The following is a 16,142-nucleotide window of genomic DNA, read 5'->3' as shown; positions in this document are numbered from 1 at the left end:
CCATCAGTAAAACCACAAGACTCTTGTGGACTGGCAGAAGAGTATGATAAAAATGGTACCGATTACAGACCATCACATCCCACCTCAAACCCTTACTGATAACAGGACTTTTGGGCACTGACCCCATACCAGCAGGTGCATGAGATGGCACATGTAGAAGCGCAAGGAGGATGGTAGTAAGTCAAGGCCTTTGCCTTAATGACAGCATAGCTGCTTGGTAGGCGCAAAATCATTTTTGTGTAGAGGCTCTCTGAAGGAGGATTTTTCCAAAGGTAAGAATCAATCAGATCTTTTCCTCTGTCTTATGTTGGCTTTGGGCTATGCCCTACACATCCTTCGTGATCATTACAAAAATCACAAATCCTCAAGCAAGCTCCTTTTCTTACATTGCACACTAATACATCAGAGACTGACTGCATGAAGGTTTAAGACTTAACTGATGCCTGCAGTGTGGGGTGAGGCCTATCTCACAGCATTACTGATATTCCCAAGCTGTTGTATGAGTCCTGAAACAAGAACTTGGCAACTGTGTGCATGTAACAGCAGTTTTTTTGAGGCAACCAGACTGTTCTGCATGTAGCTGTCTGACCTTCTTGTCTGGGGAGCTGCAGACATGTGATCACATTGTTGTGTTTCTGGTGGGGTATGTCAGTTCAAGCTGTATTCAGAGCACAAAGCTGCAGTGAGAGGAGACTTGCGGGTGTTCTCAGTCCAAAATACCCTGTGATGCTGACAGGCAAGGTATTTCCCCCATCAACTTACTGCACAATGGGAAAGGACCAGACCTGTAGCGCAAGTCTGCTGTGACTAAAGCACTTCTTAATTTTTAGAGAGGATTGTGGAAAATTAAAAAAAAAAAAAAAAAAAAAAAAAAAAGCTTGTGGAGAAAGCAGATATTCTGCAAGATTCGTACAGGCCCAGTGTTGGGAGCAAATCTCAAAATACATGCCCCTAATTTCCTGATGCATGAGAATCTCTTTGCTTTGAAGATGTCTAGGGAGAGTAAAAAGGAAACCAATGTATAACCCTGATGTGTTTGTGTCTCAGAAAATGTATTTCAAAGAGTTAGTGTCCTGGAAAGGCAAGTACACGTGATCTCTGAACTGCCAGGCACAATATAGTAAGTGCCTCCAGCAAGCCAGACACATCATTCACTTTATGGTCTCATCGTGAACACTAGAGGTAGCTCTTGCACACAAAGAAACCTCTCCTTGCAGCAAATAATTATCACAAAGCTGCTGCCTAATGGTCAGACAGATTTACCATGAGGAAAATATGAAATACATTGAGTTTTATGTATGCTGATCAGAATTACATTTTGGATTATGAAAGCAGCTGGATTAACAGATTCCTTTGCTTGGAAGAAATTAAATGGAATAGTATCTCTTGTAGCAAACCAGCAGTTGTCCTTGTCTGACTCCTGAAATGGGGTCACTGCTGCTGTCTTGTGATCTCCAGATATGTACACAATAGGCATGCAGCAGCTTGACAGTTCAGGATGAGCAATTGCATCTGCGAACACCCCAAACAATATGACAATGCCTGAGTGCCTCTGATCTGCCAGTTACTTGTCTGTGGCAGGGACAAATTACATAGAGGGCTGATAGTTGTTGGGGGTAGATATAAAGCAAGCATTTATTGTGTTTTGATCTTTTCCTATCAGATCGGCCATTGCTTGATAACCTCTGCCAAACCACTTGTCTCCTATTGCCTGGGATAATCCTTCGGGGTTCAGAGCACCCACCTTATGTCGAACTGCTTGATCAGCTTATTGGCAAAGATTTCACAGTGACTGGAGTACGCCTCACTGTTCTGGACACACCACAAGCTCACTGCATCTCTGAGACGCTAAGCAGGGCAAAGTGCGGTGTTGCAGCAAAGGTATGAAACAGCTGGAGTTGTGCTTTGCTTCCTTCGCACAAAAGAAGAGCCTTTTAATGCCATGCTGTGCTAAGATACCCAGGCTAGCTCTGAGCAAACTTGCTTTGGTAGCAATATTAACACAGCACTGCATCTGAGCTCTAATATTGCTGGTAAGTAACGTGGGCCATGTGCCTTGCTAGCTAGTCTGTACCTTGTGTTCCTGTATCTCCGCTAGCTCACTGACACCTAACCTTGACATCATTGTGTGGAAACGTGTCCTTAATGTGCTGGCACATCCCTGTTTAAACATTTTATTCCATTCACCTATTAGTGCGCAGTTGCTGCTATTATGTATGTTCTGCTGCAGTCTCCTGTCTTGCTTTTCCATATAAATACAGTTTCTATTTCCCTTTCTCTAATTGCTCCCCATTAATCCTCTTCTACAATGCTAAATAACCCTTCCACTTTTTGGACTGTGCGCTGGAGTCCTAGGCAGAGATTTCATTGTGCTTCGCCTTTAGTTGGTGTTGACAGCTCAAGCTGCAGTCCAGCATGGGGCTTGAGCAACAGCTCACGGGGCTTGAGCATGAGATGTGCTTCTGGGGTGAGCAGATACATTGCTTTACATCAGCAGAGTATCTGGCCCAGACTGGTTTTCTCCTTGCACTTTGTGTAGGAGAAGCCCACCATTTCAGGAACCTTACTGGGGCAAAGCAGTAAGGTACAATGTGCAAGAAAGGGCTGTCAGGAGCACTGAGTAAACAAGGCAGGAGACTACTTATACTGGAAGTAACAATCAACAGAGGGCTGTCAGAGATTCACAGCAGTCCCTCTGAAAAAATACAAACATCTGTGCTTCCAGCCTTTCAGTTATAAGAGTCTTAGGTCTTCTCTGTTGTAAGAACAGGTAAGATCTTTCCAGGTTGTGATTTTTTAAATTGACAGCATCCCTTTGAAGTACATCTGTATAGAATAGCAATTACATCTAGCATCCAATTAGTCTAAGCACTACTTTCTTCTCCTGTGGTTCCCCTAAGGATGCCAGCCCTCTGCACATGGGAATGTGCACAGCTCTCTAGGAAGGACAAAGCAAATCAGCGTGTGGGAAGGAGAGCCATGGCAGCAGCACTGCTCTCCTGGTGATGGAACCACTTCCTCCTCTCAGAGTTGAATTACTCTGGGCAGAGCTGGCATGTTTCCAGAAGGCTCTGGCACTGCTGAGCCAAAGGTGAACATTACAGCATTTGCTTTCCCTTGCCAGAAGGGAGATGGGCTCCTTCAAGTGATAAGTGTTTCTGCTGCAATATCTCAACATTTACCATTATCTCCATATTCCTGCTTCCAGCAGACTTAGTAACTGAATAACACACCTAAGTAACCTGCTTATTTTCACTCTGAGAGAAGGGAACAGGAATAATAGTATGCCATAGGAGCAGGATAACGAACAGTTCAGACATGATAGTCTTTCAATTTGAAAGAGTGTTGCTTTGTGACTTTCATCCCCTCACACAGCACACAAGCAGTTATCTGTGCTGTCAGCGGTTCATCAGTGAGGCTTACAGACTTATTTAAGTGGATAGCAACACCAAAGCTCTGTTTTTCCCTCCCTTGTAGTGTTCCCTCTTAATGGACGGTTTGTGCCTGGTGCTAGCAGCACAGCGAGACAATGCAGTCATTTGCTTCGACTCCCTGCTGGACAGGTAAGTGAGGACGGTATCGCTTTAACAGCACTGTCTCAACCCCCTGCTAGAGAGCTTGTGATCTGAAGGAGGGCAGCTGACTTTCTTCTTTGTAATTCACTTCCAGCTTGCACTTCACGAGGTCAGGTGCCACTCAAAGGCAACCCAAGTTATGTTGTTGTTAATAGGTCAATACCCTGTAGTGTTCCCTGCTTTCAAAGTCATGTGTCCTATGCTCAGGACCTTAAAATACCAAATTGCGTTGTTTGCTAAAGGGCTTGGAAGTGTGGCTCCACCAATACAGGGAATTCTCTGAAATAAGGGCTCACATGGGGAATAGACCTGCTGAATCAATAAAATTCCTAGGAGAAATATCTTAGCAGATTTTACATTTGCTATAAAAAAAAATTCTTAAAATAATGCCAGAGAGCAAAATCAAAAATTAGCCTCCTAAATAAATCACCAGAAATGCTGGGTGGAGGATGTATAAGCCTGGTAAAACAAACAGAACCCCTCTACAGGGACTGATTAGTGAAATAGAATGATTATCAGGCCAATTAACCCACGGTTCCCCAGAGGGAAAGTTTCCTTGCACAGAGGCTGGTATTTGGCAATGCGACATGTAGTTTATGCACATGGTTTCATCTGGCAAAGGAAGCTAAGTGAGTCTTTTTCCTGACACATTTGGTATAGAGCAGTCAGTCCAGCAGCCACACTGATAAGACTGTTATGACTTTGGCTGTACCACCCGGAGGGCTTCCAGATAACGCTGTCAACGGGACAGGAATAAGGAATTCAAGGATACAAGCAGCAAGGGGATCAAATCTAAACATCCAAGTTGGTAGACACCTTGGAGTTCTCGTACTTTGATGAATGTTACAGTGCTCAGTCACAGAGCCATACCTGGGAAAAACAGTTGGAACAAATTTCACCAGTAACTTTTCAAAAATGCTTTTAAGCTAATGACAAAATTTAGACATCGCTCCGATTCATTTAAAATCACACCCTTGGGAGCCATATCCCAAGCCCTTCACCCTGCAAGGTATAGCACTAAAAGGAAGCAAAGACCTTTCTAGTGAGTTTTCTCCCACCCTTTCTCTGGTTCACTGGAAAAAAGTGGGCTGTTGGGAACCACAGAGATCACTGCTGAAGGCAGTTCTGGGAGAGTGGCTGGCAGCACAGCTGGCAGCCAATACAAGATTACCCACCTCTTTATTTTCCCCAGGCTTTTGCTCATCAGAGTCATGGGTGCTCATCAGAGTCATGGGTGCTGCATAACAAGGTCAGCTGCAAGCCAGTGCTTCCCTCTTCTGTAGGCTTAACTTGACGTGTTTTAAGATTGCCAGTCTCAAGGCAGCACCCCCAGAGCAAACCTTGCAGTGGCTTCTCACTGCCCTTCACAGTGAGCCAAGGGGCTGAGGAGGAAGCAGGGAGGAATAGGTGCCAGTCTCAGCTGCATCTGTCACCCCTCATCCTGGGCTGTGCCAGTATTGCTGTCTGTACGAAGGATAAACTTCCTTGCCGAACTGCAAAATACATGTGCATAAATTATGGCTGTTAGGAGGCACTCCCAAATGGCAGGATTTACTCTGCCTCTTACCCTAGTACCAGAACTAGTGATCATGCTGCCATTTAAAACCAGGTCTACAAAAAAATATTTGCCTTTCATGATCAATGACACCTGTGGAAGGGAGAGGGCAGCAAGGTGTGCCTGAGGATGGGAAAGGCAGTGATCAGCTTTAGCCAACAGTAAACTCATACCCTTATTGTATCATAAGCCATCATCCTGTTTAAAATCAACTTTGCAAATATCTTTGAAAATCCAGCCTGACTTAACTAGTGTCTCATAAGGACACTTCATGCTAAGACATCTTCATTTCAGAATAACATCTGAGGTTAATTACACTTACGACTCCATCAGCAGGAGCCATGTGACCTTTCTTGTACTGAGTAAATCGCTGTGTATTTATTTCACTCCTACTGCCGTGGCCCAGGATTCCAATACCTGCACAGGTTCTGGCCTGCATTTCAGCTGCATTGCTGAAGCACCAGGGTGAAAGAGATTATTTTACAGCCCTGGGAGTTGATTCACAGCTGAGCCACATTACTTAGGCTTTGTGCCAGGGGGAGAAACATTGCCATCTGTATGGAAGCCTGGGATATGATGTCAGAGATGGGCTGTGATAAGAAGGAGGAATCAGGTGTTGAGAGGAACAATGCAGGCTTTGCTAGTATAACTGCTCATAGTTCAGAGCCTATTAAAGCTTTCCTAAGCCAGCTCTAGCAGTGGCACGTCAAGGAGAGACATTCAGTTGCTGGAGGATGTGCAGTGCAGAGCAGTTGCCTTGAAGACAGACACAGACCCTCGTAAGTGTGTAGTGATTATTGTTCAGCAGCAGCAGTGCCCACTCTGTCCTCTGGATGTCTATGAAGGCATTATTTCTGCACCAAAGGGCAGGAAGAGCAGAGAAATGGACAAAATTTATGCAGGTGGGGGCACAAAAGCAGCCTGTGAGTTTGATTGACTGCCAAGAGTGGAGCCAAATTAGGAATCGGGGAGAATCTGGGAAGGTGCCAAGGGTAACTCATAGGGCAGAGTGAAGTAAGTGTTTGGAAGAGGTGAGGGGAAGCTGAAGCAAAGCTTAAGAGCAATGGGGACCTGGGGGGAGAATCCAGAGAAGGAAGTGACACGCTCCTATCTGCAGACAGGGAAAAATGATGTGAGACCTACCTTTCTTGTTCTGTCAGCATCCGGCTGCCTGGATCTCCAGTATAAAGCATTTGAATTTTCCCTGTCATAACTTGTTTTTACAGCCAGATTTCCTAGCTGCAGGGTGGCAGAGGGAAGAATTTACAAGTAGGTTCAAAGCAGCTCCTGGAAGAAAGGCATGCTCTGCTTTTTATGCATGGAAAACTAGACTTTGCTGCCTTAATAGGTGATACTGATTTAGTGGCGATTACTGCTCTCTAGTCATCTGAACTTTTAAAAAGTAGTTTCAGATGCCCATGAGATTGTTAGGACCTAACTATATTATGCACGGTCTTCAGGAGCTCACCTAGTTAACATTGTACTGAACTCATTAAGTGGTGTTTGACGAAAGCACACCGAAAACCTGGCTGCATCAGACGAAAATCAAAGTGTAGACTAGGCCTTACACTCTCCTGGTTTTAGACAATGTAGTGCAATCAGAACAAAAGGCAAATGTTAAGGAACTTAGCTGGACGTTATTCTCGCTGATGAAACGTTCTTGCCAAGTGTTAATTGCTGTTAGCAGGGAGTGATGTTATCCCTATAGGAAGCTCATCGCTGGGAGCTTTGGAGGGAAAGGAGGTGTAGAAATAAAAAAAATGAACACGTGAGATGTAAAATCTCAGAGCTGTTGAAAACCACTGAAGGGAAAACTGTTGCCAAGCACAATACCTGGATATGGGGGCAGGGAGCAGGGAGTGGTTTCCAAAGCCTCTGGAGAGTTTTCAAGCCTGAGAATCTGAATGTACATAGAGTGAATTTAAAAGGCAGTTTTGAAATTTGTGTCTTGCCTTTTAATTTCTCTTGAATATGTCTTGTGGTCAGCTCATGTGTAGCTTGAGGTGAACCAGAGCAAGACAAGGACTAGTGAAGCAGACTCTGCTGCTGAAGGCAGCTTAGAAAGTCCCGTTTTGGGGGGAAAACACACAGATTATCTTTTGTTGAGAAAAAGACCCTCGCACAGAGCTATCTATCTACACTTATATGTATTTCCCACTGCCCCATTATGCAACAGGTCATTACTGTTCGTTTGAAAGCTTATATTTTAAGAATCCAAATCCATTTATACAAAGCGTTGTAAAACCCAGGATTTATCTGTGTAAAGAAGTTCAGTAACAGATGCACATGGCCAGAGCTGCTGGCACAGAGCATAGTCCTCCTCAAAGCTAGGTCATCTGCAGTCTCTGAGAGCTTAGATGGCAAAGTAACACTGGCTTTCATTTTTCTTTACACCCAGAGTCTGTTGGCAGAAGCAGTCGGTCCTGGACACTGCACAGCATCTGCTATATCCCCAAAATGAGAATCAGGCAAGTAGAGAAGTTTATGGTACAGATGTGTGTCCTTTGTGCCCCTGTGATGAATGAAACTTGTCAAAATTGGTTGGATTTTAGAAGAAAATTTTAAGTTGTATGAGACTGAGGTGGTGCCTTATGACAGCCCCAAGCCTTGGCTTATACTGAGAGCCCAGCACATGGCAGAAGGTGGGACCAAAACCCTTTCAAGCTGTCTTCCATGTTACAGCGGTGGCACTGTTTGAATCAAAATATTTGGAGACTTTGATAAAGATTCAGTATTTTCATAGATGTCAGTTACTTTTTGTGTAGAAGTGTGAAGCACTTACATCACTTAGTAAGATAACTGTGATACTTGTCAAAAATTAGTGACAGGAAATGCTCGTTCAGCCCTACTGCCAAGCTGGCAGATCCTATGTTCAGGAAGTTGTTCCAGAAGCCCAAATCCTCCAAACGGAAGAGCAGAAATTAAGCCATTAGCCATTCCAGGGATGGGCTAGCTGAATATTTTCTCAGTAGCTCATCCCAAGAAAGGAAACGCTAAGCTCCAGACCTGTGGGCAGCTAATGGGAATAAACTGCATAAATACCTTTAAAACTCTGGCTGTAATTGTCGAAGTTTAGTACAAAACAAGGGAGAGATTTGCATAGAGGAGGCAGTGCCTGAAGAGTTAGGACTAGGAGGTGTAAAAGAATTGGCGGGGGAATGAGAAATGGTAGCAAGCGGACACGCCTCTCCTCTGGATCCCTTTTGCTTCCCCAAAAAAACAGCAGGAGAGAGAGATGTTTGTAACCTCATGTAGTGTATCAGAGCTGCTGCTTTCAGCAGCAGTGAGTACCAGAGTACCTTAGAGTACCGGTGCTTTAAGGATTGAACCTCAAAAGACACAGAACCCTCTTTGAAGTCTGTGTTCCTGCTTTTAACACAAGGCAAAACTACCCCAAACTTCCCAAAAGTCGTACAGCTGCCGTTTTCAGCAGCTTTCCCTAAGGTGCAGTAAAATTCTCCGTGGGCGTAGCTGGGATTGCCCGCGCTGCAGTGCCGGGGAGGGTCTGCCTGCACAGCTCTGCGATAGCTGCAAGGCTGTCATAGCACAGGGCGCACTGCTGCCAGGGTGCCAGGCTGTTGCCAAGTAATGTGACAGGGCAGCGAGTCCAGGCTGTCTCCTGATTTGCTTTGAAAAGGACATTACATATCTCTGGCTGACATAAAATCCCTTCTGCTTCACAGCTATGGGGAATCAGCCTATCAGAAAGAGGCTTACAGTACTTTCTGTGATAGATAAAAGAAAAAGCAAATATGCTCAGCCCTTCTCCCTGTTTCTGGCAGCCCAGGCCACTGAATCAAATCCCTCTGTGCTGGTGGAAGCAGGGGCTACTCGCAGCAGTTCAGGCTTTAGACAGTGAGCCTAGTCCTGGGACAGCGGTGGTTGCAGCGCTTCTCATTGTGGGTTGCGAGAAGCACAGCAGCAAGAAAATTTTATTGCGAAATGGGGCTTTTGCTCCTAAGTTCAGGGTAGGTTTGGAGATCACAGAGTGAGATCTGAGGAGCAAGCTCACTGGGGAATGACTGTACCTCAAAGGCTATCCCTAGAAACGATGTTTGATCCTCTGATCTCTTGCTAATGAGTTTATGAAATGTCAGCCAGGATTTCCAGGTCAAAGCTAATGAGCGACGACATGATATCAGGCAAAGTTCAGCAGGGTTAAATGAATATAGATTTCAAATCCTCATGGTTTGAGCAGAGCTGCAGCATTTACTGGTGGAGGCGAGCCATGGAAGCAGAAAGGAATTTCATATTTGCTCCCGGTGTGACTCGGGACTAGACAATAGGATGAGAAATCAGCTTTCCAAACGTGGACTGTTTCAGTGCTGACATCTGTGTCTAGACTAGTTGTCTTGCTTCCCTGTGCAGTCGCTGGGAGAAGCAAACTTTTCTGTAGCACTTTTCACCTGTCCGATTTGAAACATCTGCCTGAGGAGCAGATGTGTTCATGCTTTGCAAGTTCCTTGTTCTCACGCCGTGACCCTGCAGATGCCTGCTCCCGTGCGGGCTTATCTTGGGCACAGGCAGACCAGCTCACATCTGGAAGTGAGAGCACCATGTTGTGTTGGTGCCACCATTAGGGGCTGTTGAACTTCCAGCAGAACTCTGTGGGGTAGTCCCAGATGTCCCGCACCCCGGCTGGAACCTCCCCAGCCACAGAAGAGAGCTGTCCGTGAGCACTGTGCCTAGCCTCAGGGCAGGGATGTCCTGTGGCTGAACAGTTTCTCCTCACATGCAGCTCTGCACTGTGGCTGGGATGCGATCGTGAGGCTGGGGTGGCCAGATGTGCAGGATGTCATCACCTGCCACCATTAGCAGGTCAGAGCACGGAGATGGCACAGCCGTTGCGCAGCCCGAGCTCACAGATGTGCAGTCGAGACTCCACTGGCAGGGAGCTAATTCCTCCACTCCGCCTGGAGCCCTGAAGCTGTTGCCAGCAGCCACATGGCTGCTCCAGCATCTCCCTCCCTGCGGGGATGGCTGAAATCTGGGACTGAGGCAGAGTGACACAGAGAAAATACATCCCAGCCGCTGCTGGCATGATCCTTAGCCCCTCAGCAGCAGGCAGAAGGGCTGGAGTCCTATAAAAGAGACCTAAAAATCTATGAGGAGAGGCAGAGTGCTGGCAGGAGGAGGGCCCCGAGGGCTGTGTAGGGTGGACTGTCAGCACAGCAAGTATAATGCTTTAGGGGAACGTGGTGTTCATTAGCGCAGTCAGAATTACAGACTTGTCCTGAAGCCCCTGGCACTAAGCTGGCCTCCCCACCTCTGAAGCATCCATGCCAAAGAGCGGCACAGGAGCAAGGTTCGGGAAGGAGAGGCAGAGCAGCTGCAGGAGGGAGTTAGATTTCCCACTTGGCACTTTGCATGTAGCTGTTTTTCTTTAATTCCTTGAAAAAGTGAATCATGAGAATGGCCAAACAGTGCTCACAGCTAACAGACACTTCCCTCCTGTGGCTAACAGCCACCTCTGTGCTGGGATTAATTCGACCTGGTAAATGTCTTCCCTATGCTGCCTGCCTGCAGCATGCATGAGAAACCCACCTCTGAAAACAAAGTGTTTTGCAATGCACGGATATCACAGCTCTCCCCCAACCCCTTCCTTCTTTTCTCCCCAGGCTGAAGAGCTGCTCTGTTGCCTTTTTGACTCCCTGACATCCGAGAGCATCCACCAAATTGAATCCCAGGATTGCTAGCCAAGTGATCGGTGCCCCCAAGCAGCCCGTGGGCAGATGCGACTGCGGGTATCTGTGCAGATGGACACACAGGGGACTCTCAGCCTCTAAGAGCACTAATACTTGTTTGTCATTAAAACATAAAGCCTGAAGTATGGTATAAGCATCAGTAAGATAAATGAGAGTGGTGGGAGTAGGGACCAGTGCCCAAAACCAAATCTTTCTGAACCGTAGTCGTGGTTTCTAGTGGAATGCATTCAGAGACAATCTGCTTGTGTTTGTGGAGGGTTTGGAGGGTTCCTCTGGCTGAGAAAAACTCAGGAAGTAAAGTAAATACAGGGGCAGGTGTTTACCCCTGTCTTTCTCTCGTGTGCTTGGGGACTCCAGGCCTCAAAGACATTACGGAGAGACTCTGTTTTCTGCTGCTACTGTGTTCTTTGAACCAAAGACCAAACCACAGTAAATAAAATGTAAATAGTCTGAGGGAAGGTTGAATCCCTGGAGAGTTCAGTACACCAGGTAGAGCCATTGAGTGAGACTAAAAGCTGGACAGCTGAACGCTCGCCTGCCCCTGCTCCAGCAGCCCTGTTGCCAGCTGCCTGTGCCCAGCCCCAGCTCGCTGCCCTCCCACAGGCACGCAACCCCTCCTCTCGTTCCTGCTTTCACAGCAGCTGCTCGTTTTAGCACGAATCTTCCTCGGCGAGCCCTTTCCACGAGCTCTCCCACAAGGAAGCAGTTGTTAATACAAAGGTCCTCAGTCTTCCTGGGACCCACAGGGCATGTTCAGCTCCTTTGGGGAAGGCTCTTCTCAGCCCACAGGGGCTCGTTTTCTGCTCTGCCCTCCTAAGGCAAAGGCTTAGACATGCGCACGCATCTAGTGCCAGACATCACAGAGGTGGCCCCAACAGTTCTTGTGCGTTCCCCAGGTGGTGTTCAGGCAGAGCAGCGTGCAGCTGGCTGGCCAGCTCACCTCTGGGTGCTGCTGGCAGGGTGAACCCCCTCTGTGCCCAGCCCTTCCCTCCATAAGAGCCTGGTAAGAGTCCTCCTCCCCAGCCGTCGGCTCGCACAAACAGTGAGAGTGCAACACCCTTGAGATCTCTTGTCCCCTTTCAGACTAGGCTCAAAGTGTCCAGTAAACCCAAAAGCTGAGAGCAGTCTATCTCCGCAAGCTCTGCTTCCGCAGCTGGTAACAGCCCTGGCACAGTCTCCCCCCTTCTCTAAGCTGCTTTGAAACAGCAAAAAGAGATATCTGCAGTCGGGTGGGCGAAGGGGGGACATGGACAGCGGGCCTGCCCCGACCTCACACAGCAGTTTGGTGTCAGGATCTGGGAAGTACCCTCCAAACCTCTGCTCCCCAGCACCGTTCCGCCTGGACAAGCTGTTCGGGCTTTATGGTGGGACCAAACATCTCCTGAAGAGAAGCTCCAGAAACAGGCACCCACAAGAGAAGCAGGCAGCTGCCCTGGTCCCCCAGGAGGACGGGGTCCTGGGAGTCAGCGTGACAGAAGAGCCTGCTCTGCTCCTGCAGTTAAGTAGGCCATTTCCTGCACTCCAGGCGCATTTCTGTCATGCTTGTAAGCCATGTACGGCTTTGAAACAAATGAAAATTAAAAGGATCCACCCCCAGCGCTCAGGGAATTTGATCTGAACGAGGAGCGTGTTGGAATCAAGCGCAGGCAGATAGCAGCCAAAAGACAAGGCCTGCAGAGCCACACGCGAGAAGGGGGCACCACGGGGCCAGTGGCTGCCCTGCACCCAGCCGGGGGGGCGGTGGGCCACCAGCACTGTGTCTGACTCGCCTGGGCCTTCAGACCTGTGCAAAACGGGATCACGGGGAGCTGGCCATCAGGAGTGACGTGGTGGCATCAGCTCTGGGGACTGGCAGCAGTCAGCCTGGGGAGGTGACATCCCTTTGGACACCCCTGGCCCCGTCGGGGCTCGCCAGCAGGCAGGAGCTCTCCGAGCTTCGTGGTGGGAGTTGAGACCATGGCCCTTAATCTGCCATGTAATAAACCAGAGCCTGGCACCAAAGGCGCCCCGCACCACCCCGCACCTCCGCCCCTGCCGGACAGCCCTGCTGCTGAGGCTTGTTCTTCGTGAGCCTCCATCCACCGACACGTGAAGAGCCGTGCCTCAGTTTCCCACCTGTGAAACAGGTAACGGCTCTGCCATCTCCCCCAGGCACGCCAGCAACGTCGTAAAAATGGGGCAGCGCCCAGGTATTTTCAAGGGAGAGGCTGCTACAGTGTCTTCAATTCCTATTTTAAAGCCCAGCTAATTAGTCTCAGCATAACAAACCAGCACGCCCTGCACAGAGCAGGGGAAAGCATCATCCTCTGATATTTCCAAAATGCCAGGATTCCATAAATAACCTGGCCAGCCTTTCCTCCCAGAGCACTCCACTCCTCTCCAGAGAGCTGACAACCAGGGACGCCGCGGACCCGGCAGAAATCAATCCCGTCACCCCGCTGCCAGCGCCAGCTCCGTCAAAGGGAGCCGCAGCTCACACACTGTTTTTCCCTGCTAACTGCCACAAGGCAGCCAGGATTAGCTAATCAGAGCTGAGGAGCAAATTAATGATTGCTAGAACTAGGAGAAAGGCAGATTTGATCGGAGATTGCCAGCTTTGCAGCTGGCTCCTACTTGCAAACAATTCATTTAGATTATGAAAGCAAGAAATTGAGTACAAAACCCCCTAGATTGTTTGCTTTGTAGGGAAAGAAAAGAAAAGAAATGGAATTTAGATTAAAAATTATGCAGAATAGTATTAATTCCCCACCCTTTTGTGCCTCCCCTCTTGCTGGAAAACCAGAGCTAATCAGAATTTAGCATTGTTCTGCTGCCAGTGTCAGAGCTGCCTCAATGGAGGAGAGACAAAATACAGTAGGTGGCATTTTGCGTTAACTCCTTAGGGTCCTGCCATAAGAAAGACGGGACTGGTGCTGATCTCCCATTTTCCTGCCGTGCTCTGGCCCCATCCCCACCACCCTGGCCCCAACCCCACCACTCTGGCCCCATCCCCACCGCCCGTCGAGAGGCGAGCACCGGGTGGCTCCCCATCGGCACGGAGCTCACGGCTGCACCCCGGCAGGCTGTGTGACACCATGTTTCTTGGCGGTGCGGAGGGCTCGGCAGCCCTCGCATGAGCCCTTTGCTCTGCCGTAGGGCGCATCGGTGTCCTGAGGGCTGCAGAGGTGCTGGGTGCTCCTCCCTATCGCGGGCATGGGCAGGCAGCCGCGCTCATGCCATAGCTTTCTAGCTCACTGTGTTCCCTTTGGTGCCAAGGGCAGATTTAACTAATTATCAATTAGGCTTAGAAATGGCTACCTGGCTGTCACCGGCAGCAGCAGGACACTGGTACCAAGCCAGGTGAGAGGAGGAGGACCACACCGGTTCCCTTCTCAGTGCCAAGCAAGGCACATGCACGTGACGGTGTGATTTGCAGGTGGAGGAGCTGAACTGGCGGCCGATGGCTTCCTGCTCTGCTCTGCGAGGGAGCTGCCAGGGCAGCCCATCCCCGGTGAGCACGCGCTGGCCGTCCCTTCTCCGGGTGGCCCTGGCTCCGGGTCGGTGGTGGGGGACATCTCCCTGCCCACCCTCTGGCAGCCACTGATGCGGACCCATGAGCTGCTCAGAGGTTGTGCAGTCTGGCCAAACTGACTCTTACACACACACACCCCCCAATTAAGGGAAACACACACCCCAACAAGGAAAACCCCAAAATAAAATTAAGCACCTCAGAGCAGAATCTGTGGGCCTGCTGCTTTGGTGTCTCCCATCAGCCTTGCCTCTGCTGCGTTACGCAGATGTGAAAACACAAAACACCTGGAACTGAAACAACCCCCTAACACCAACACCTGGATTTGATTTGGGCCAGAATAGTTTTGGGTTTTTTGTTGGGGTTTGGTTTTTTTTCCTTAGCTTTTACATTCACCCCAAAAACTTGTTTCTGCTCCAGCCGTATGCACGTGACCCCTGCTGAGCACCAGGACTGTCTCACGTCACCGCTCAGACCCACCAGCCTAGTGGAGATGACAATGCCCTCCCGGTGAACCGCATCAGCGTGGCCTGGGACCTGAGCACTGGTTTTCATCTCTGGAGGCCCCCAGCTGCCTTGGGAAGCAGGAGGAGCTGCTGGAGCTGCCCCCCGTCAGCCATCCTCACTGGGCTGGATCATCTTGGTCCACACACTTCCCATGTGCACAAATATTTGCTTTGCCCGAACTGGCACAGCTGTGAGCACCTCTTACGTGGCTGAGAGCTGCCACCATTGGATTCCCAGGTGTGTCTGCATCTCCAGGGCTTGCTGGACCCCCACGCAAGAGGCCTGGCCGTGCTGGAGAGCTGACACGCTTTGGGCATTGGTGAGGCCAGTGTCCAGGATGAGGATAGGGCAAATGGTGCCATCACAGAATGGCCACAAGGATGATGGGAGGCTGGAGCACCTCTCCGGTGAGGACAGGCTGAGAGCTGGGGTGGTTCAGCCTGGAGGAGACAAGGCTCCGGGGAGACCTTGCAGCGGCCTGGCAGGGCATAAAGGGGGCTTATGGGAAAGACAGGGACAGACTTTTTAGTAGGGCCCATAGTGATAGGACAAGGGAGAATGGCTTTAAGCTGAAAGAGGGCAGATTTAGATGAGCTATTAGGAAGAAATTCTTCCCGGTGAGGGTGCTGAGGTGCTGGCCCAGGCTGCCCAGAGCAGCTGTGGGTGCCCCATCCCTGGCAGTGCCCAAGGCCAGGCTGGACGGGGCTGGGAGCAACCTGGGCTGTGGAAGGTGTCCCTGCCCGTGGCAGGGGGCTGGAACCGGATGATCTTGAAGGTCCCTTCCATCCCAAACCACGCTGTGATTCCATGATATGGCAGGAGTGGTGGCTGGTCCCCAGTGGGGGAAGCATGAGCCACTTCGTCATCTTCCTGGGATGGGATCAGGACCTGGGCTCTAGTCCCAGCTCTGTCCCGTCAGGCAGGCAGTGGCCCTTCTCCACTCCTTGATCTCCATCTTCCTGGGGCACCATCTCCCAGGCCTGTCGCAGCAGGAGCCACGGATTAATTGGTACTTGGCAATTCCCCACGGACAGGGGCTGGAGGAGCACAAAGGGCGGTCTGTCTGCAGGGCTGGGAGCTTCGGTACCGCGGGGCTGGGGATGACTCAGATGCGGGTAATTAAGCTGATTGGAACAGCGGTGGCTCAGGCAGGAACACCAGCCCGGGGCACGAGGAGCTCGTTGGGCTGCTGTAACTGGGTCACGCAGGAGCCCTGCACTGGTGGTGCCTCGTGGGGGCTCACCTGGCCCTGGCACAGCCACCACCCAACAGTGACACGGCTCTGTCCCGGA

At 49.6% G+C, this 16,142-nt stretch overlaps 1 protein-coding gene across 1 annotated transcript in view; it reads left to right on the top strand.

Annotated features, from left to right (window-relative positions):
- DNAAF8 (dynein axonemal assembly factor 8) overlaps positions 1–12,574 on the top strand; it is a 94,945-nt gene extending 82,371 nt beyond the window's left edge. The window contains exons 28-31 of the mRNA XM_080383507.1: positions 1,664–1,881; positions 3,478–3,563; positions 7,529–7,598; positions 10,749–12,574. Coding sequence (XP_080239633.1) covers positions 1,664–1,881; positions 3,478–3,563; positions 7,529–7,598; positions 10,749–10,826 — 452 coding nt within the window. The 3' untranslated portion in view covers positions 10,827–12,574. The remainder of the gene's footprint in view (positions 1–1,663; positions 1,882–3,477; positions 3,564–7,528; positions 7,599–10,748) is intronic.
- The last annotated feature ends 3,568 nt before the right edge of the window (positions 12,575–16,142 follow it).

This window comes from Falco punctatus, assembly GCF_963210335.1.
Source record: "Falco punctatus genome assembly, chromosome: 4".
Lineage (NCBI taxonomy): Eukaryota > Metazoa > Chordata > Aves > Falconiformes > Falconidae > Falco > Falco punctatus.
The sequence above is the reverse complement of the archived record's forward strand: the minus strand, read 5'-3'. Positions and strand labels throughout refer to the sequence as shown.